Here is a 24,201-nt window from a genome sequence, read left to right as displayed (position 1 = left end):
TGGGGAAAAGGTTGTTAGAAATATATTATTGCACATTGATATAGTACTGTAATAGTTCATGTTGCTCCATCGTACCTGTTGACTTTATAATTTGTTTGAATGTTAGAATTCTTCCCTACTCATACTACTTAAAATACTTTCGTAATATTTACATCTCCTTGCTTACAAAGGTCCACAATTTTGAAATATATTATTTTGTTAAAATTCATGTACCAGAAAGATATATATATATATATATATATATATATATATATATATTCTATTTTAACTTATGCCTTACTTTGTGAGTTCGATTTCGTATAGCACAATATTCCCTCCAAAAACACATGTAAATGTATGTGGTCGTGCAAGTGCAACAATGACTCAAAAAGTCAATATTAAACCCAAAGGATTTATGATTTAGCAAGACTTTTGGTTTACTCTAATGAAGCTAATTTGAACAAGGATTTTAACTAACCGTTGAGAGATTGGGGTTATTAATTATTTCTGTAAGATTATACAGTCCAACAGCGTAGTGGAAATAACATATCGACATACCTTCAGCCATAGTTACAATAGTAGAAGTTGTCGGCGTTCGTTTTCCAATCCGATGAGTCTTCTAAGAACTCAAACCTCACTCAAGATGGTGTGAAGTTTAGAAAGAAATTTGTGCTTGAGTACCTTTAACTAGACATGTTCTATTTATAATTGTTCTACCATCAAGAACATTAGTGGGAAGTGATAGTTATCATTAGTGGGAGTGGAGTAGTTGAAGAGTAGTGGAGATAGTGGATATAGTTGTAAACTTCCATGGAAGTTATGGACCACATCCATGGAAGTTATGGCCACATCCATGGAAGTTATGGCCCATGGAAATTATGGCCATCATTCTAACATTCTCCCACTTGGTCCCTTATTCTAATCCAATAAGTGAAATATAATACATGAATCATAGCGATAGTTCCTCTTAGGAGCGAGTAGTATCTTCCATGTATCACTATGTGTTATGCTTCTAAACTTTAGCCCATATTAATTAATGAATAAACTCAATATTTATTCTAGGTCCCTATTTTAGCGATAATTCTGAAAATAAAACTGAATGTGCACACATTTAACAAGAATTATCATATAAAACAGAGTTTCACGAACATTCATTGTTACAATGAAATTTTTACATAGTGGGACTAAGTCCCATTGTTACTACATGATCCTTAAATTTATGCGGTGGCATGCCTTTAGTTAAAGGATCAGCCAGCATAACTTTAGTGCTAGCGTGTTGAATTATCACTTTCTTATCTTCAACACATTTTTTATGGTTAAATATTTGATGTTAGTGTGCCTGCTTCGACTACCACTTTTGTTATTCTTAGCGGTAAAAATAGTAGCTGAATTGTCACAATATAATCTCAATGGATTGGATATAGAGTCGACAATTCTAAGCTCATAAATGAAACTACTGTGTGTCGGACAAAACATACTGATCAGTGAGTTAAACTTAATTCTGATGGAAGTGCTTTGAGTAATCCAAGAAAAATGGGAGCTGAGGGAGTTCTAAGAAATCACCAAGGGGATATGATTTGTGCTTACTCTTCACCCCTTGGGGAGGGAAGCAATAACCAATTTGAAATTATTGCAGCTATTTTTGGTCTTGCTTGGTGCATCCATTTGGGATACCTTAATGTAATCTTTGAGGTTGACTCTGAGTTACTGTTAAAATGGATCAAGCAGCAAGTGATCCCTCCACGCAGTATTATTCAACTTCTTGCAAAGCTACAAAGTATCATAAGACAATTGTCCAACTTCCAGTGCACTCACACTTTGAGGGAAGCCAACTTCCCTGCTGATAAACTCTCCAAATTGAGCAACACTGTCACTACACCTAAAATCTACTTCAATAGGAAGCAACTACATGAGAATACCAAAGTATATCTCCACCTTGATAAAATGGGAATGGCCACTTTTAAAAGAAGAAAGAGGAAGAAGATCAAAGAACCCCCTTAGATGTATGTAATTATGTGCACTGGCCTGTTCATAAGGCAATTTTTGGTGTCACTTAGAACTCTTTACATAAGCTGTCTCTAGGTTGTTAGTTATAGCTTTTTTGAAGATATTTTATTATTATATCTTATAAGGGGAGAGTTTCCCATATTTATGTATTCTTAGATTCTTTGTATCGAGATGAGTCCTATTTTTTTAGGTGCATAGTGTCTAGGTTTACTTTTTAATAGTATTAGGGATGAGTTAGCCGACCTTAGTAGGTTGACCGTCTTATGAACCACAATAGGATTGGATGTAAGATTTATGTCCCCCTCCTTGTATTTTTCTTTTTTGTTATTAATGTTAAGATGTGGGGGTGTTGCTCAACCCCTAACCCCCTCAAGCATCGTTAAAATAAAAAAAATAAAAAAAAAATCTATACACCATATGAGGTAGCCTCAAAATAAGAAACGAACTCAACCTCCATAGTGGAAGTAGTAACCAGAGTATGTTTGACACTTCTCTTTGAAATAGCTCCACCGACTAACATAAAAATATATCCGGAAGTTGATTTTCGTGAATCAACATAGCTAGCAAATTCTGAATCAGAGTAGCCAATTACTTCAAGTCATCTGATCATCATTGAGAAATGTGATTTTCACATCCATCTATTGCAATTCTAAGTCAAAGTGTGCTACTAATGCCAATATAATACGCAAGGAATCCTTTTTACACAGGAGAAAAGGTTTATGTATAATCAATTTCTTATATTTGAGTGAATCCTTTAGCAACGAGTCTTTCTTTATATCTTTATCTATTTCCTTATGAGTCCATTTTAGTCTTAAAGATCCATTTACATATAATGGATTTAACACCATTCGGAAGCTTGACAAGATCCACCTTTCGTAGAACTTATCACTTATTTCATGGCATTGTACTATAATTTTAACTCTTTCCAATTCATGGCTTGTGAAAAAGACTTAGGATCGCTTTCACTCCAATATCAGATTTTTGCAAATATACAACAAAGTCACTAGAAATTGCTGATTTTCTTTCCCAGTAGATATTTTTAATGTTACACCAACATTTTCCTAAGGATCATGTTGTTCAAGTGGTTGTTCAATAATTTCAGGAATTACTTGAACAACTTGGTCTATGGGGACAATTTCAGTAGCTTGTAGAATTTCATTGATTGGTTGCTCAACACCCAATTGTACTTAAGGGATATGATGTGCGACAATCAATCTTTGATTTGTAGTGGAAGGTCGATCTTTTACAGAAATTATATTTTGAAATTGATCACTCCTACTAATTAAGTCATTCTCAAGAAATTTTGCATTTCTTGATTCCAAAATCCTAGTACTGTTAGATGGACAGTAGAATATGTATCCTCTAGACCTTTAGACATATCCAATATAATATTCACTAATGGTCCTAGGATCCAGTTTCCTTTTTTATGGGTTGTAAATTCTAACTTCAGACGGGCATCCCCATATGCGTATATGTGCCAAACTAGGTTTCCAACCTTTAAATAATTCAAAAGGTCTCTTTGAAACAATCTTGGTTGAAACTCAATTTAATATATACACTGCCATCTTAAGAGATTCAATCCACAAGGACTTAGGTAGCTTAGAGCTACTTAACATACTACATACCATGTCCAATAATATTTGATTTCTTCTTTCAACTACACCATTCTGATTCGGAGAATCATGCATTGTGTATTGGGAAACAATCCCATTTTGTTGAAGAAACTTTACAAATGAACCTTATGCTTGTCCATTCTCAGTGTATCTACCAAAATACTCACCATCTCTATCGGTTCTCACAATATTAATTTGCTTTTCGCATTGTTTCTCTATTTCAGCCTTGAAAATCGTAACGGCTTCTAATTCTTTGATTTTGTTATGAAGCATATAGAGATACATATATCATGGGTAATCATCTATAAAAGTGATAAAGTATTTTTGACCATATGCGTCTATGTCTGGACAACATATATCTGAATGTATAATTTCCTATATGGTTGAACTCCTCTTGGTACCTTTCTTTGACTTGTTAGTTTGCTTGCCTTTAACATAGTTCACACAATTATTGAAATCAATAAAATTTAAAGTACTAAATACTCCATAATTTACTAATCTCTTTATTCTATCTATGAATATATATCCCAATCTCGATGCCATAAGATAAAAGAATCTTCATTCATAACACATCATTTAGTGCCAGTTTGGACATGCGTAGTATTATGAGTGGAATCATTTTGTAATTTAAGATAGAATATACCATTAGACAATGTACCATATCCAACAAGTTTAGATTTATAAAATAGTTTGGAATAACCTTCTAAAACGAAGAAATATCCCAAAGATACAATCCTTGATATGGAAATTAAATTCCCAGAAAAATTAGGAACATAAAAAGTCTTTTCTAACTCTAAAATAAAATCACTATTAAGAACCACATTGCATGTCCCAATAGCTTCCACATGTGACTGCATCTTGTTTTCAGAAAAAATGCTTTACCCAGCTCCCACTAGCTTCCGCAAATTTCTTAAATCTTGCAAGGAATTCATTATATGGATTGTAGAAGAAGAATCAATCCACCACGTGTTATGATTAATATCAATCATATTAGATTCATAACAAATAAGAGAGATTGAAGCACCTTTCTTAACAAGTCATTATTGAAACTTGACACAATCCTTCCTGATGTGCCCCTTCTTTTTGTACAAGCGAAACTTGGATTCTTTCGTAATGTCAGTTTTAAGTGGTGTCTTTTCTTTTCAATTCTTATTGGCTTTATTGGTCTTTTTTTCTTGAGTAGTCATGAATGCACTTTCTCCTGTTTCCATCAGCAATCGGCCTTCCTCTTAAATACACAAGGCCATAAGTTCATTAATAAACCATTTGTATTTATGTGTGTTATAAGAGACTTTAAATGGACCATACTGTGTAAACAGAGTGTTCAAAATATAGTGCACAAGAAAAGTCTCAGACATTTCGACTTCAAGAATCTTTAGTTGAGCCGCTAAGTCTCGCATTCTCATAATGTGCTCATGCATTCCTCTCACACTGGTGAGCCTCATTATCATGACCTAAAATGGCCATGAGTGGCACCCACACTTAACCTACTAAGTGAGAGAATCAATGGTACAAATACCAACTTATAAGATACGACACTAATGTGGAAGCTCAATTTATGAAAGTAAGAAATAATAAAAAAACCATTAAATTCTATTGCAAACGTTCTCCAGAATCTGAAAGTCATCACATCAAGGACATTTAAGTCTGGAAGTATCGAATGCTAGAATAAAAATAAATAACATAGTTTATGTCCAAAAACTAAGGACATCTTATCATGACTGAGAGAATTCAACACGAGCTAGAAGGACTAGATCACCCTGGAATATGATGTGCTAGACACTCACTATAGCTGAGGTCGAGTCCAAGTTGATAGAACACTCGCTACACTTCACAAAATAAAATAAAGAAAAATACAAGTAGGGGTCAGTACATGGCAACATGTACTGAGTAGGTATTATCGTCCGATTCAAAATAGAAATCAATATGCATAAAGTAATAGAAGTAAATCAACTATAGCACTTAACATGTGCAAAACAACAAGATCAAGATCAAGTGACAACACAATAAAATAATTACGTAATCAGTCGACAATATCAAGATTATACATGAGGACTCAGGCATCTATACCAGGGTCTTTTGAGAAATGAGTTATTTGAGATTGGACAATATTAAGTCATTCAATTTATTTTCCTTTAATATTACCATGTCAGAATGTGACACTCGATCTAATAATATCGTATTGGCTCGTGACACCCAATCCAAATATATTGTGTTGGCTCGATACACTCGATCCAATTATATCATCTCGGCTCATGACACCCGATCTAAAAATCTCGTGCCGGATCATGGAACCCGATCCCATAATATAATTAACTATTATTCTTATTATCACATTCCACTTCATTAACAATATTTTATCAGACCTTCTTTATTCAAGGCATCACCTTTGAGAGGGTAAGTTCAAGATTATCGATTTCACGGTCTTGAGATTATAGACTAATCACCACAACCTATCAATCATGCAAACCAGAATAATTAAATGCATAGTAAACGTCACGCATTAATCAATGACTATCAATCACTATTAAGAGTCTATCTATGACATAGAATAAATCATAACATACCTCAACTGAAGAACTGAAGTCAAGCAAGCTAATTCACTTGTGATTTTTCTTTCTTTGATGACTTAGAATGTTTCCAATCTAATAAGTATAAATATTCGTAAGTAAACAAGTTCGTAGACACCAATATTATATATATTTAACCTAGACCCAAAAATCTACCCAATTCTATAATCAATTTCCTAAATCTCAAGCCTAGGATTAATTCTCAATTCCCTCTAAATATCATAAAATTGATGGTATTTATATAATAAAATACACCTAATATTCAATTACCTATCTCAATATATCAAAACATAAATTATAATGTGATAATTAAATAAAAATAGTTAAAGACGAGACCACTGGTAGAAAATAGTGGCGGTGCACTATTAAACATATACAGAACCGCCATTTCTTTCCTAATATTTTTCATTTCATATTCACCCCAAATATTATCATAATGATTTCCAATGATTAGGGTGTAATCATGCTTTCATAATTGGCCATAAACCCATAGAATTATATACCTATTTTCCTACTATTTCTCTTAATTTCTGCCAAACTAATCTAATAATATACTTTCACTACCCAACAACTAAATTGAATCAAGTAATTTTATAATACATATTATCTATCGTAACAATATGCAGAACTAGCATGAAGAGTCTATCCATTACCTAAAGCACCAATGTTGTTCTCGTGTAGCCGACTGCCCATCTTAGTTTTTGTTTATCTTCTCTTTTCGAAAGTTGAGAATACAAAATATATTATTTACTACCCTATTCTACTTTATTTTAATAATTATGGGGTTTAGGGTATTTAATGAATTATTAATTTAACTCACTAATTAAATTAGTTATCTAAAATTACCCTTCAACTAAATAATCGTAGTTATCGAATAGCCCAAAATACCCATTACGGTATGAGTATTTACGGTATGAGTATTTACGAAATAAAAAGCTCTACTACTCAAACGATAATGCTTAACATTATCATGAAATAGTCATAAGAGTAGCTCATAAATATGATTGATTCATATAAGAATGAGAAAACCTTTCAATCCTTATGAATACTTGATTAGCTGAGAAAAATTATTTCACCTCTTTAACATGATTGTGTGAGAATGACATTTCACACTATAAATAGTTGCTTGATACATGATTCATCAAATTCATCGATTTTTATAAGATATTTTATCAATTCATGATCATAGCTTCATAAATTCATACTTGAAAATATCATAATGCACGGGTCCATAACAATCAACTTGAAAATATGTAATTCAACTCAATTTATGTATAATTAAATAAATGACAATGAGATAATCTATAATCGAAGTGACCCAAGACAATTTCATAACAATTTGTGCTTTAGGAATTTGAATTCATAAAGAAGAATTAAGGGAAAACCTTGAGACTCCATGGATGAATTTTCACATACCTTGGTAATTAAATCCTATAGCAAGCTACATTAATAGAATCTTGGACTTGATCTCAAAATCCTATCTTGACTGGGGAAGAAAATAACCATGGTAGAGAATTCTACAAAAAAGATTTTTGATTGTAATAGCTTGAGAGAGAATGAGGGGGATTCAATGGGTTTGGGTAGTTATAGATCCTGTAAAAATAGTCTAAAACGACGTAGATTGGGGATTAATTGGGTAGGAAAGTATTGAAATAACCTGAATAAAATAACTGATGGGCCTATTCGATGATGTCGGTCGAGTCCGTCGAATTGCCGAATGGCACCTTCCATTGCTGACTTGGACAGTTCCTGAGGTCAAAGTTTTTGGTCTATTTGGTGGTGTTCATCGAGATCGTCAATTGGATCAGTGGTCCACTGAGTTTCCTTTCCATCACCAACTAGGATTTGATCAAAACCCAAATTTTTGTAACTCTCAGCAGCCACCCTCGATCTTGCCGAACCCGTTCTGCGGCTTGCAGAATCATTCGACGAACTAAGCACTCTTTTTTTTACTTGTTCCCGTCCTTGAAACTTTTGGGGTCTTACAATATCTCCCTCTTGGGGACATTCATCCTCGAATGAAATTCAACTAGCAAAGATAGGATATGGAAAGAGGACTATCAACCCAACATTAATACAATGGCTCATTTAAAATGCATAGACCATAAGATTTTCAAACTAACATAACACATCATTTCTTTTAAAAAAACATTCAACTTCATGAACATGCATGTATATGAAAATACACGAAAGAGATGAAATATAGGATTTTGGATGGATAGATCATGAGGAAGCTAGATACCTTGGGCTGAAACGGAGGGAACGAGATAAAGATAAGTTGTCATAATATCGGTTTCAGCCTCCCATATAGTACATTCAACCTCTTAGTTCCTCCATAGCACATTAACAGATGCAACTTCCTTATTTCTTAACTTTCTCACTTGCCGATCTAGAATCTCCATCAGAACCTCCTTGTAGGATAAACTCTCCTTGACACCCACACTCTCCAATGGAACAATAAACTTAGTATCACCAATGCATTTCTTCAACAAGGAGGCATGAAACACCGTATGGACTAATTCCAACTCCAAAGGAAAATCCAACTCATATGTCGCCTAGCCAAATCTCCTCACAATTTGGTATGGGCCTACATATCGGGGACTCAGCTTCCCTTTCTTTCCAAAATAAATGACACCCTTAATAGCTGAAATCTTTAAATAGACCAAATCATTTATCTTAAATTCAAGTTCCTTTCTCCTCTAATCGGCATAGGACTTTTGTCGGCTTTGGGCGGTCTTCAATCTCTCTCTGATTAGTTTAACCTTCTCCATAACTTCAAATATCAATTCGGGTCCTATCAAAGTGACCTCACCAAATTCAAACCACCCAATAAGAGACCTACATCTCCTACCATACAAAGTTTCAAAAATGAGACATTTGGTTTCTTGAATGGTAGTTATTATTGTAAGCAAACTCAATAAATGGTAAGTGCTTATCCCAATTTCCTTTGAAGTCAATAGCACATGCCCTCAACATGTCTTTCCAGGTTTGAATTGTTCTTTCGTCTGGGCCATTGGTTTGAGGATGAAAAGTGGTACATATCTTAACTTTAGTATCAAGACCCATTTAGAAAGATTTCCAAAAATGTGATGTAAATTGAGTGCCTCGATCCAAAATGATAGACAAAGGAATACCATGAAGCTTAACCAACTCACGAATATATAATCTCGCATAATCCTCGGCCGAATAGGAAGTCGTAATGAGAATGAAATGTACTAACCTAGTCAATCGGTCAATAATTACCCAAATAGAATTATGTTGTCTATGAGTACGAGACTAATGCGTTACAAAGTCCATAATCACATCTTTCCACTTCCAAGTAGAAATCATAATGTATTGTGCTAAACCTCCCAATTTTTTATGCTCAACTTTAGCTTGTTGACAATTAGGACACTTAGCTACAAAATCAGCTATATCTCTTTTCATGTCGTTCCACCAATATACCTCTCTCAAATCTTGATACATCATGATGGATCTAGCATGAATAGATTACCAAGAACTATGGGCTTTGAATAATATCATTTCCCTTAAACCATCAACGTTAGAAACACACAATCGACCTTGATATCTAAGCACACCATCTCTCCCTTAAGAGAAAGCCTCAATGGCTTTTTTGAAAACTGACTTCTTCAACTCAACCAAGACCGGATCATTATCTTATTTTTTCTTCACATCCACCACAAGAGATGATTCTGAACCATTTTGAACAGTCACACCACCCTCATCGGATTCAACCAAACAGACACCCAAATGGGCCAGTCTATGAACATCATGAACTAACTCAATTATCTCATCCTCAACATGGGAAACACTATTCATTGATAATATACTAAGAGCATCGACAATCACATTTGCTTTACTTAGAAAGTACAACACACTCATATCATAGTCCTTTAATAATTCAAGCCATCTTTTTTGTCGTAGGTTCAAGTCCTTTTAATTAAACCCATACTGCAAAATCTTATGCTCGGCGAATGCATCAATGTGGACACCATAAATAGAGTGCCTCCTTCTCTTTAAAGAAAACACAACTGCCACCAATTCCAAATCATGAGTCACATAATTCTTCTAATGCACCTGAAGTTGCCTAGAAGCATAGACTATTACCTTACTATTTGCATCAACACAAAACCAAGACCAACCCCTATAGTATCAAAATATACAACAAACCCATCAAAACCATATGGCAAAGTCAACACCAGAGCAGAAGTAAGTATATTCTTCAACTCTTGAAAACTTTTCTCACATACCTCGGTCTATTGGAATTTCACCTTCTTTTGGGTCAGCTTGGTCAAAGGTGAAGCAATTACTGAAAATTCTTCCACAAACCCTTTATAATAACTAGCTAAACCTAAGAAACTTCAAATATCCAAAGTAGACAAAGGTCTAGGTCAATTTTTAACCACATCGGTTTTCTTAGGATAAACCATCATACCTTCACTGCAGATATATGACCTAGAAAAGCAATCGATCTTAACCAAAATTCGCACTTGCTAAACTTAGCAAACAATTGATAGTCCTTGAGGACTTGCAACACAATTATCAAATGATTAGCATGATCCTTCTCACTCTGAGAATAGAAAAAAATAGCATCAGTGAACACAATCACAAACATATCCAAGTATTGCTTGAACACGCTGTTCATCAAATACATAAAAGTTGCATGAGCATTTTTTAGTCCAAAAGGCATATCCAAAAATTCAAAGTGAATATACTAAGTTTGAAAAGCCTTCTTCGGAATGTCACATTCCCTTACTTGGAGTTGATGATAACCCGATTGAAAATCAATCTTTGAAAAGTAACTTGCTCCCAAAAGTTGATTGAACAAGTATCAATCCTCGGAATGGGATACATGTTCTTAATCATGTCCTTATTCGATTATCAATAGTCAATACATATTCAAAGATAACTATCCTTCTTTCTAACAAAGAGAACCAAAGAACCCCATGGAGAGACACTCGATCTAATAAAACTCTTATCCAACAAATCCTTCAACTTATCTTTCAACTTCTTAAGTTCCACTAGTGCCATTCTATAAGAAGGAACAAAGATAGGTTGGGTATCAGGGAGAAGATCAAAACCAAAGACTATTTCTCTTTCGGGAGGGATACCTAGGAGATCATCGAGAAATACTTCTGAAAACTCATTAACAACAATCAAGAGTAGGAGCTTTAGAATTTGTATTCCTAAACCAGACTAGATGATAGATGCAACTCTTGGAAGTCATTTTCTAAGCTTTAAGGCACAAAATGAATTGACCCTTAAACACCAAATTACCACCTTTCAACTCTAGGACAGAATCATTAGGAAACTTAAACTTAAGTACATGGGTCCTATAACATATGGAAGCATAACGTGCATGAAGTCAATTTATACTAAGGATAACATCAAAATCAATCATATCAAGCTCCATAGGATTACATGGGGTAACTTTATGAAAAATCGAGACTGGACAATCTCTATAGACTCTCTTAACCACAAACTAGTCACCAACTGGGTATAAATTAAAAAGGGCTCTATCAATATCTCGAGATCGACAACAAATCTCATCACAAGATAAGGGGTAACAAAATATAGAGTAGCACCCAGATCTAGTAAAGTATAAACATCAAAGTCAAAGACTTTCAACATAGTCGTCACAATATCAGGAGACTTCTCCAAATCCTTCATAGTATGAAAAACAGAGAATCAATTTTGGTGTTGACCTCCACCGGCACCCGTAGTAGCACCCTGCTTAACTAAACACCCTATAGGCTGAGTTTATGCCTGGGTCGACCACCACCTCTACAATACTCTGCTTGATCACGGGGCTTACCATACCTATATCACACATTCAAACCCGCCAATCATTTTCCCTTATGGTTTCTCCCATATATCTTGCATGGAAGAATGACTTGGCCACTCGGAGCTCCTTTTTGAACCTTAGGTTTATACATTTTATCTTTATCAAACTTTGGAGATAGAGTGTTTGAAGAAATTTGGCCCGAGTACCTTTGAAAAATTTAAGGCCAATCAGTATTATTGGATCTAGAGTGCGAAACAGCCATCGCCATCGGTCCTTCCCCTCTTAGATTCTCTTGCCTATTCTGTAAACTTTTCATCATCAATTTTCTCAGCATAGGTCATGAGCCTTGAGATATCCATCTCTCTAATTAGTATAGAGGTTTTGCACTCTTTGGACACCAAGTCAAAAACACCCAATACACATTTACTCATTTGGGCTCATAGGAGATATTAGATGTAACCAGCCTTCAAAGGCGTAGGAGTAAAAAGCAACTTTTGATTCAAATTAGAGAAATGCTGAGCTTTATCCACTTTAATTCATTAAGGTATTATTCTATATAGCCTTCTAAATAGTCAGAGTGGGAACTCAAAAGCAAGGACTCTTAACCATCATTTATTAACTCTAAAGGGCGTGAATGTGTAGATCAAGGAAGAAGGGCGGGATAGCGCTCGATTGATTGAGTGTCTTACAACCCGTCATCCAAGCTAGCAAAGCCAGTGCAGAAGCAGCCCCCGGATCCAAAAAAGGAGCATACTTTAACAATTGGATGAATTTTAGGGCACACTCTCTCACACTCATGGTACCTTGTTTCAAATTAATAAAATCTTAAATCTTAGCCTTCCTTAGCTCAAGGGGAAAGAAACGGTCAAGGAACCTTGAACTCATCCCAAGCAATAGGATATGCTTCTCTAGCTCTCTCAACCTTCCATTGGTCAAAGTAAATACTAGCTACTACTTTCAATTAATAAACGGCTAACTCTGCCATATCCACCAGACTAATCCCCATAATTTCCATAATTTTGTGAATACTTTCAATGAACTCTTGTAGTTCCTCATCCACTTTACACCCATGAAACTTCGAGAGACTCATCCTCATGAAATTATGAACCCTTATCTCCACTGTACCCATATTTGGATTCACAGGAGAAACCATCTCTTGGTTGACTTGGGCCGCTACAGATTGAGAAATAATTTGGAATGCGGCTCGGAACTCCACATGAGAGACTTGCTTGTTTATAGATCATTTATAGATTGTTACTCCTACTCAACATTCCTTTGAATAGGGATTCTTGTTGGAGGAATTTTTCTAAAATTGCAAAGAGAAAGTTTAGAAGGAAAGCATTAGAGTACAACTCTATCACACAATAAGATCATGAAAGAAATGGAATTTTCTAAAATGCCTCATAGCCTATTATTCGTAGGTGTACCATGCTTCACACTAATGAAAAGACTCTACTTGATGCAGTATATTAGACTCCCTAGAACACTTTAAAACCTTATGCTCTAATATCAAATTTATATCGACTCAAGCTAGGCCCTAGGCATGACACGATGATATAAATCTCAAGGGACCCCAACTAAGCCTCCTAGCATACATCGCATACATAAGGTAACTTAAAAAATCAATGAAATAATAAGCAAAAGGTAAGTCCCAATGAAGTCTCAATAAGAGATAAGCATAAAGTAAAATGTACGAACAATCAGAACCACAACTCACTGAACATCCAAGCATGCCTCTACTATAGTCTTGATGGGGGAATAAGACATGTTCCTAGCTTACCTATAGAAGAAAGAAACATCATTAAAATAGAACATAAAATCATATTGGTTACACCCTCAAAACATAAGGACTCACCAATCAAGTAAAGATAACAAAATCAACTGTAGCCACGAGGGGGAGGAGCGTGATCATCAGATCCTGCGTTACGATACAATGTAGGAAAAAATATGTGTTAGTACATGAAATGCACTAATTATGTGAGAAGTATGCATGGACAATAAAAAATAACATAAACAATATGAGTATGGGATGCATGACCAATATCTTAAAAATATGAGTAAAACTTGAAAACATTTAAGACATCATACGCATATGGTTAATGCATCAATAAATCAATATAAGATATCATATCATAGCATATACCTTTGCGTGGGATAGGACCTTAACCGATACTTAACACCGTGTGAACTATAACATGGAATCCGATGTAACTCCCACATAGAGAAAAGAGAGGATACTTGCCAAAGTAGACTCCATGAAAACCTTTATTAACATCATGAGCTATACATAGATCTACTAGCTAGGCCGTAAAGGAAAACCTATAAGGGCAACGTTGTTAAGGACTAAAGGTTTCTACTAAGATTCTCTTGGAAAGCTACTTTGGATACCAGACTGAACCTTACCTGAAAATTCTCTTGTTGCTTAGTCATTATCCCAACAAAATTCATTAAAATATAATGCTTAACATCATCATGAAAATAGTCATAAAAGTATCTCATAAACATGATTGATTCATATAAGAATGAGAAATACCTTTCAATCCTTATGAATACTTAAATAGGTGAGAAAAATATTTTCACCTCCTTAACATGATTGTATGAGAATGACCTTTCACACTATAGATACTTGCTTGAAGTATTATTGATATATAATTCATCAAAATTATAGCTTTCCATAAGATATTTCATTAATTCATGTTCATAGCTTCATAAATTCATACTTGAAAATATCATAATGAATGGGTCCACTGCAATCAACTTGGAAACATACAATTCAACTCAATTAATGCATAATTTAATCAAGGATAATAAGTTAATCTATAATCAAAGTGATACAAGACAATTTCATAACAATTTGGGCTTTAGGAATTTCAATTCATAAAGAAGAATTTAGAAAAAAACTTGGAACTCCATGGATGGAAGGATCCATGGATGAATTCTCACATACCTTGGTAATCAAAGCCTACATCAAGATCGAGTAATGGAGACTTAGACTTGATCTTGAAAACATAGCTTGACTTGGGGAAGAAGATAAACTTGGGTGAGATGGCATTAATTGGTCCAGATTTGATAGTTGATGCAATCGAGAAAGTAAGGATCTAAGAGAAATATTTAAAACGCTCAAAGTCGTCAAAAGTCCTATTCGTACACTAGGAGGAGAGTGCTTGAATTTGTTATGGATGATATGGTGTATTTGAAGATTTCACCTATGAAAGGGATAATGCGGTTTGGTAATAAAGGGAAGTTGAGTCATAGATATGTAGGACCCTATAGAATATTAAAGCGCATTGGCAAAGTGGCATATGAGTTAGACTTGCCACTTGAGTTGACTTTGGTTCATCCGGTATTTCAAGTGTCAATGTTGAGGATGCTTGTGGGTGATTGAAATTATATTATGCCAATGGAGAATGTGAGTATTGAAGAGAATTTAACTTATGAGGAGATACCAATTGAGATTTTAGACCGGCAAGTGAAGAGGTTAAGAAATAAAGACGTTGTGTCTGTCAAAGTGTTACGGAGGAATATACAAGTAGAGAGTGCTACATGGTAAGCAGAATCGGACATGATGAAGTGTTATCCATATCTCTTTCCTTCTACTAAAGCCTAAAGGTACTAAGTTGTTCATGATCAAATCGATTAAAATACAACTTTTCAGTTCCATATGTCATTCATATGTATGCATGATTCATGAAAATGATTTTTTTTCTCGAAGACTGTGTTATGTTAAGTATGAAGTTTATATGTTCTATGCATTTTTCAAAGTGTCCTCATGTTCATGTTGGGTTGCTAGTCCTTTTTCCATGTCCTTCCTATATTAGTTGAATCTCATTCGAGGACGAATATTCCCAAGAAGGAGATATTATAACATTCCTCAAAATGCTCACAAGTTCCTTAAGAATGCCTTGAGAATAGGCCGCTCATGTAATGCATTATCCTTAATCTTTTTAGTAAATTCGAGTTTGGAATATTGATCAGGGGATGAAAACCTGCGGAAAAATAGTCTCGATGGATTTTTAGGACCCGTATATCAAAAGTAAATTTTTTGAGAAACTGCGCAAAACAGTAAAGTGCGCGGCATCTCCGCATCGTGGACTTTCTCCCATTTAGTGAAGTTTTTCCCCGAGTCAAAATCTGTCAAAAATCTCATTCGCTCAAAATTTGCCTATCAAGGAACACCTCTGCATCGCGGACCTGGGCGATAGTTTTTGTCAGAATTTAGTTTTTAAGTAAGGGCACTTTAGACCTTTCTCTAATTGTTAGCTAATGAACCTGGACATTTTTAGGACCTAATTCAGCTCTATAAATTAACCTAAAACTCTAATTCAATTTATTCTTCTACAATTCACCTATTCAAATATTTCTCTTTACAAAAGACTCTCAAGGACTCCATTGAAGACTTCAAATAAATTCACTCAAGATCTCCATCAAAACTCTCAAGTTCGTCTAAATTGTCTGATTTTCTCACTTAAGGTATGTGGATGTTGATTCATGGATTCTTTCATCAATGAATCCCAATCAATTTCTCAAGTTTTCTATTAAATTCAAGAATGAATTTTATAGGTTTTATGATCTCTATTCCAATTGCATGAATTATGATTCAAATTATGATTATGACTCTATTTTGATATAAATTGATGGTTATTGCGTTGAATTGAACAGTTTTTTCATGAATTCTCCTATATTGATATCTAAGGTTCATGATGTAAATTATACGTATTTTCAATTATACTTCCAAATGATATCATCTTTATGAATTATGTATGGGCTGATACATCATGCATGTTTTCAAATCAATTTCATTATTTTCAAGTCAATTGATTATGATTTGCTATTTACTCTAAATTCAAGTATGAATTGTGAACAAGAATCACAAGTACGTTCAAGGTAAAAATTTCATGCAAGTTATGAAGTAAGGTAACTTAGGGTTCTATGTGGTGACCTAGGACCTACCAATATGAATTATGCAAATATAATTGTAATGATGAAAGGACAATTTTCACATTACAAGTATTATTGAAATGAGCTACTCTATGATTTTAAATCTATGATCATGACTATGATATATGTCATTATGATTTTTATGATATGTATGTATTCCGTGGGATTTGACCTTCCACATATAGCGTATATATGACCCGTCTAGCGGGGTAGAGTCTACCTTGGCAAGTAGATTTCCTTTTTTCTTCATTGTATGGGGAGACAACGGGATTCCATGTTATAGCTCGCATGGTCTTATTATCGGTTATGGTTTCTATCCCACATATGTACGACCTCATATGTATTTTCATTATCTAAATTATGCTTTTCTAATGATTTGGTCATTATGATTTTCTCATGACTTTACATACCTCATCTTATCATGTGTTTTACTTGACCATTGCATCTCTTGATTTACGTTGCATGTCACACCCTCATACTTAGTACATTCCAAATTACTAATGCATATTTTTTGCCTACATTATCTCATAATGTAGGGATTGAGATTGAAGATCATATTCATCCACATAGCTAGTTAATCTTTCCTATCTGATGGTATTTGTGGTGAGTCCTCATTTATCGGGGACTAGTCATCGAGTTAGTTATTATTTTCAAAGACTTTTGTTATGTTTCATATTGAGGGTGAGCTAGGGACATGTTTTAGCCCATGCCTGTGCTCATGAGTAGAGGTATTTAGTGGGACAAATGTTTTGAGTTTATGTTGTTATGTGACATTATTCGTTTACTATTCATGGCTTAGACTCTCTTATGATGTTTCTGTTTTTACTTTACCTTATGTATGCTTATGATATGAACAAAAGGCTTGGTTGGAGCCCTTCGGGGTTTCGACCGCCGTATTATGATTAGGCCCTAGGTCGGGTCATGAAAAATATTGAGCTCCATCAAGGAGGTAGTAGGAAACTCCAGAGTTCCCAATATCTCATTTATGGCCATAGGAGACAGAAGAATATTAACTTCCCGCATTATGATATAATGAGTGCAAGTATCCGGTTGGTAGTTTGCGTAGAATTCCCTTACCATGTGCAAGTTGCACGGCTTTGGGTCAGGGAATAAAAAATTCATGTTGAGTTGCATTAATCTCCTTATAATCTGTGGGTACACTCTGGACAAGCTCTCATCCTTTATAGGCACATTGTAAATACAGTGAGATTCAGAGTACTTTTTATACCATTTATTTCCTGCCTGATTTATCGCCTTTAACCAAAATGTTCGAGTCTATCCTAATGGCATGGAGGGTGCAGATGGTATGGAGAGAACACCTCTGTCCCTCTTTCTACTACTAAAAGTTGTTATTCCTTACCGTGCCTTCGACGGGATGACATAATTGCCTGCAAATGAGACACAAAATAGAAAACATATAAGCACCTACTCGTATATTCGCAAACTGAAGGCTTATAACATGAACCGTCAACCCCACACTTAAAATTTATAGTAGCATGCAAGTTACATGAAGCTACTCAAACTTCCCTTTATCCGAACAATATGTGCATACATACTTTTACACCAATCCGTACTTGAATAAATCAACAGGGTGAAACCAATAATACTAACTCATAGAAATCTCCCAGTATTCTAGTATGCCACACAAAAATATACATAAGTAAACAACAATGCATCATCCCAAGTAAATGCCCAAACTTCAATTAAAACTTCAACCCAAACATTAGGACAATGGAAGCTCACCCAACACTTAAACTCACTAAACAAACTAAATTTATCACCATATAGCATGCATGCTTACTCAAAACTTCACAACATATGATCCATCACAACCACATATATCTACTCCCCGCAATATCAAAACTAGGGTTTTAGTTCAAGAACTTTAACCCATAAACAATTACCCACACTAAGCAACTTTTCAGCAGTCTTTACATACCCACAATAATTAAAATCAAAGAAAAAAGCAAGAATTAATGTTATGAAGGCACAACTTGAGGCCCATTTTCTTACCTATGTGAAATTCAACTACCCATATAATAAAACTAGTTCAAGAACACATACCTTGTGTGGGTGATGAAAAAACTCAAAAAATCTTACTTGAATTACGCTAGGGCGTTGCGAATTTTGCTTGAGAAAAGAAAATGATGAGAGTTGAATGGGTGTAGTGCGGTGAAGGGTTGAAAATATGAAGTTAAAGGTGAATTTGAAGGGTTAAAAGGGGAACGAGTCAGGTTAAAATAATTTAAAATGGGTGAGGCCCATCTTTTTTTTTTACAGAAGCTGCTTAAAAAATACCCTAGGTCCGCAACGCGGAGACGTCGCGGACTCTTCTATTTAGTGCACTAAAATTTTAAAAATTAAATTTACATAGGTTTAATCCAGTTCTACGATGCGGACCTGGCGCTCACTTTCCTTGGACATAATTTTTTTAAAAATTCTTCTGAGACATACTTGGGAAAATTTGAGCTGGGATGAACTAGGTCCGTGATGCGGAGAGATCACAGACACCACTTCTTAGAGATCATCAAAGTTCTCCTTTTTTTATTTTGTTTTTCATGTTCAAATAATACTATCCTAATAATATACTCAAAACAAAATGAAAGTTTAACAAACTTAAAAACCATGAACCTATAACTACCAATTCTTACACTACCTCACAGTTTGCCTCCCGCGTAGCGCCTTATTTATAGTCATGGCACAAATTAGCTTTGGCCTCACTCTTTCTCGAGCTCAATTTCCTCCTCTTCACGATTGATATCTTGCCCAAAATATTGCTTCACTCATTGGCCATTTACCATAAACGTGGTCGATTTGGTGTGATCCCATAGTTCCACGGCTCCATGTGCCAATATTCGTACCTAATGGTTCACTCTATTTAGATCAGAGCTTAGCTGGAAAGAGACACAAATGAGATTTAAAGAGCAATACCTTTTGGCCTGCCTCAATTGTGCAAGCGATAATATGCTTATCGTTCCATCTCTTTATCATCTCCTTATACAATTTTGCATTCTCATAAGCGTGGAGCCTGAATTCTTCTAATTCATGAAGTTGATCCATATGCTTTCTACCTTCTAACTCTAAGTCTAAGTTCATCTTTGTGATGGCCCTATATGGTTGATATTCCTGCTCCGCCGGAAGGTGATATGCTTTTCCAAACACCATATGGTATAGTGAAGTGCTAATTGGTGTTTTGTACGCTGTCCGATAGGCCTAGAGTACTTCATCTAGCTTGATGGCCCAGTCCTTTCTTGTAGCATTGATGGTTTTTTGAAGGATTTTCTTCACTTAATGATTCGATACTTCAACATATCCTCTAGTCTAGGATTGATATGATGTGGCGACCTTGTGCCTGACACCAAACTTACCTAAAAGATTCTTTATCGTTTGATTTATGAAATGCTTACCTCTATCACAGATGATGGCCCTTGGAGTGCCAAACCTTGTGAAAATATGCTTCTTGAGAAAGCGACTTACCACTTTAGAGTCATTGGTTGGCAAAGCAATGGCCTCAACCCATTTACAAGCATAATCCACCACCACCAGTATGTATTGATTTCCATATGAATGTGGGAAGCGAACCATGAAATCTATTCTACACACATCAAAGATTTCTATCTCCAGGATGTTATTCAATGGCATCTCATGTCTTCTTGATATGGTGCCCATCATTTGGTATTTATCATAGATTTTGAAAAAACCTGCAGCATCTTTAAATAAAGTAGGCCAAAAGAAACCATACTGCAATACCTTATGAACCGTACGTTCTCCCCAATGATATCCACCGTATGCAGATGAATGGCAACTTTGTAAAACCAGTTGGACCTCAGATTTAGGCACACATCTCCTTATCATCCGATCAACACCTTGTTTGAACAAATAAGGTTCATCCCATGTATAGAACTTTGTTTTATACATCAGCCTCTTCTTTTACTAGGATTTTTCTTTGGGGGGAAACACTCTACTCACTATATAGTTCATAAAATCTGCATACCATGGGAGTTTTTTGACCTCTAATGCCAACAGGTGCTCATCTGGAAACTCTTCCTTTATCGACCTTTGTGCACCCACATGGAAATAATCCTCTAATCAAGATAGGTGGTCTGCTATTTGATTTTCACATCCCTTCCTATCTTTGATTTCTATATAAAATTCTTGGAGCAGCAAGATCCATCTGATTAATCTGGGTTTGGCATCCTTCTTGTTGAATAAGTACCTGAGAGCTGCATGGTCAGTATAAAATTACCCTTCACCACCGAATCACAACCCTCCCATTCAATAATAGGCTCATTTGGAAATTGTAACTTGACTCAATGAGTCCTACAATCTATGGAAGCATAAGATGCATGTAACCAATCCATCCCAAGAATGACATCGAAATCTATCATGTTAAGTTCAACGAGATCACAAGGAATAACTTTGTGCAAGATAGACATAAGGCAATCGCTATAGACCTTTCTAGCTATAACTGACTTACCAACGGGGGTAGACACCAAATAGGGCTCTAATAACATTTTAGGTAAAATATCAAATATATTAGCAAGGAATGGAGTAACAAAAGATAAATTTACACCCGGATCTAATAGTGCATATACATCAAAAGAAAAGACCTTTAACATACCGGTAATGACATTGGGTGCATCCTCAACCTCTTATCTCCCATGCAAGGCGTAAAAGCGGTTGGTGCATTGGACACCTCCTTGGACTTATTGACCAAGAGCAATTTGGCCTTGAGTCCTACCACCACCATCTCTACAATCCTTAGCATGGTGGCCCAGCTTGCCACACTTAAAGCATGCATTGGAGCCAGCTAAGCATTCCCCTTTGTGAGTCCTTCCACACTTCTTGCAAGTGGGGAAAGTTTGAGTAGCAATATTCTCTCTTGGAATCATTGGTTTACCACTCTTGTCCTTGTTGAACCTTGGAGGAGAAGTATTGGTGGAACCTTATCCCATAAATCATTGTCCACCTTGGACTTTGCCATTGTTACCATAATCGGACCTTTGAGGGTTAAACCCTCCACTATCAACTCTAGCCTTTTTGAACCCCTTGATCTCTCTCTAAGCTTCTCTTCTTCAATTTGTTCTGCATAAGTCATTAACCGAGAGATATCCATCTCTTTGACCAACATGGTTGTTTTGCACTTCTTGGACACCAAGATTGAGACACTGGAAATAAACTTGCTCATCCTAGCTCTTGGGTCAGAGACCATGAAGGGAGCATACTTGGACAACTTAGTGAATTTGAGAGCATACTCCCTCACGCTCATACTCCCTTGACGGAGGTTGATGAACTCTTGTATTTTGGCCTCCCTTAGCTCTAATGGGAAGAGGCAGTCTAGGAAGGCACCTTTGAACTCTTCCCATCCTATCGACCCTATTTCTTCATCTCTCTCAATAAGCCATTGTTCATACCACACTCGATCCATACCTTTAAGTTGATAGAACACTAGCTCAGCCTTCTCATTTGGTGGCACACCCATGATAGCCACAATCCGATACACCTCATTAATGAACTCCATAGGGTCCTCATCTAGTTTAGAACCATCGAACTCGGGCGGATTCATCCTTTGGAAATCCCGAATCCTAGAGGATGGATTTTGCATTTGGGGAGGAGGAACACCTAGATTCCCTGGGTTAGCTACGACTTGAGCTAACAAAGTAATAGCACTACGAAACTCGGCATGGGTTACCCCGTCCTCATGATGTTGGGCATTAGGAATCGGAGGAGTTTGGTCCTCATCGTCAACCCTTGCTATTCGAGGTGCTCTTCCTTGAGTCATTATCTAGAGAACAAAAAATGGGTCATTAGTTAAAGGAAAGCTTAGGACACTCTAAGACACGACATGAATTTGAAAGAAGTGAAAATTTTCCTAAACGCCTCATAGTCTCCTCTTCATAATTGTGGCGCGCTTCACAACCATGAACAAGACCCTATTCGACGTGGTATGTTGGACTCCAAGGACCATTTAAAATCTCGGGCTCTGATACCAAGTTTTTCATGACCCAAGCCTAGGGCCTAGACGTGACATGGCGAATGAGGAACCCAAAAGTACCTCAAACAAGCCTCTTAGCATTCTTTTAGCCTTTCATAGGTAATGATGATAAATAAATAAGCGGAAATCATAATAGTAAATCTTTAACTTACATATGTCCAACAATACCTCTAACTATTAGATTTAACGGGGCTAAGACAAGTCCCTAGCTCACCCTCAATCATAATAGAAGAAATGCCATAGTAAAATATCTTAACATATCATAAGCTAGAAAGATAAAGGAGTATTTTTTCTGGAACATGGGAACTCACCAAAAGTAGTCTTCAACGAAATCTCAACTAGCCACGTGGAGGAGAATGAGGAGGAGCACTGGTCCCTACATGGTGATATCATGTAGGCAAAAGAGTATGTGTTAGTACTTTGAATGTACTATGTATGTAAGGATGCATGAACATTGAGGAAAAATTATAATATTTATGTAATATGGAACATAATGTAATGCATGCATAAAAATCATATAGATATCCTTTAAAATATTTATTTTGTGGGAAAATAACCATAACCGATATTTAAGACCATGCAAGCTAATCCAACATAACCCCCTACGTTGGCCGGGGAGACTACTTGCCAGGTAGAACTCCGTCAACTTCATTCATTTCTTTAACTTTAACTTTAAGGTCTATTTATGGATCCATTAGCCTAAGCCTACAAGGGCTCCTATGTTGGCACATAGTTAATGAGACAAGGGGTTGCTACTAGGATTCCCTTACCGAATCCCACCTCAATGCCCCATTCGATGCTAAGTCAATCCCACGGAATAGTTTAATACTTCAAAATATTCATAGCATATAACTTGAGAATTCAAACATCATATTCGGTAGAATAGCTCATTAAAACATTTGATAATTCAAATATGCAAGAATTGTCCTTATTGCAAAAAAAATACATCATTCATATCATTTTATCATTCTTTCATTTCATAAGACTCCTTTTTGATCATAGATATTGCTTTCACAAACATTCATTTGGTCTATTTTAGTTGAAATTAAGAGATTTAGTTGAAAGAGTTTTGAAATACATGTATGAAAGAACCCATGGATAAACACCCACATAACTTAGAGTAAAGCTTAAAGAAAATAAATATAATTTATCATATAATCAAAATAATTTAGACATGAGAGTAGAAGGAATACTCTCATTGAAGCCTTACATACCTAGAATCCGAAGCTTTAGTTGGAACCGAAAGACTTAATGAACACTCTTGAGTCCTAGCTTTTCTTCTCGTCAGAACGTTTTGTGTACTAGCCGGAGTAT

At 35.6% G+C, this 24,201-nt stretch overlaps 2 protein-coding genes across 2 annotated transcripts; one reads left to right on the top strand and one right to left on the bottom strand.

Annotated features, from left to right (window-relative positions):
• The first annotated feature begins 1,512 nt into the window (after positions 1–1,512).
• LOC129872476 (uncharacterized) lies at positions 1,513–1,980 on the top strand. Its single transcript, XM_055947459.1, has one exon. The coding sequence runs from the start codon at positions 1,513–1,515 to the stop codon at positions 1,978–1,980; it is 468 nt and encodes a 155-aa protein (XP_055803434.1).
• A 6,513-nt stretch (positions 1,981–8,493) lies between these two features.
• On the bottom strand, positions 8,494–20,810 carry LOC129872473 (uncharacterized). Its single transcript, XM_055947456.1, has 3 exons — positions 20,370–20,810; positions 10,605–10,739; positions 8,494–8,652 (listed from the first exon to the last, which is right to left on the bottom strand). The coding sequence occupies exons 1-3, from the start codon at positions 20,808–20,810 to the stop codon at positions 8,494–8,496; spliced, it is 735 nt and encodes a 244-aa protein (XP_055803431.1).
• Between the last annotated feature and the right edge of the window lie 3,391 nt (positions 20,811–24,201).

The sequence above is a fragment of the Solanum dulcamara genome, chromosome 11, assembly GCF_947179165.1.
Source record: "Solanum dulcamara chromosome 11, daSolDulc1.2, whole genome shotgun sequence".
In the NCBI taxonomy this organism is placed as follows: Eukaryota; Viridiplantae; Streptophyta; class Magnoliopsida; order Solanales; family Solanaceae; genus Solanum; species Solanum dulcamara.
This window is presented reverse-complemented; position numbering and strand designations above follow the sequence as displayed.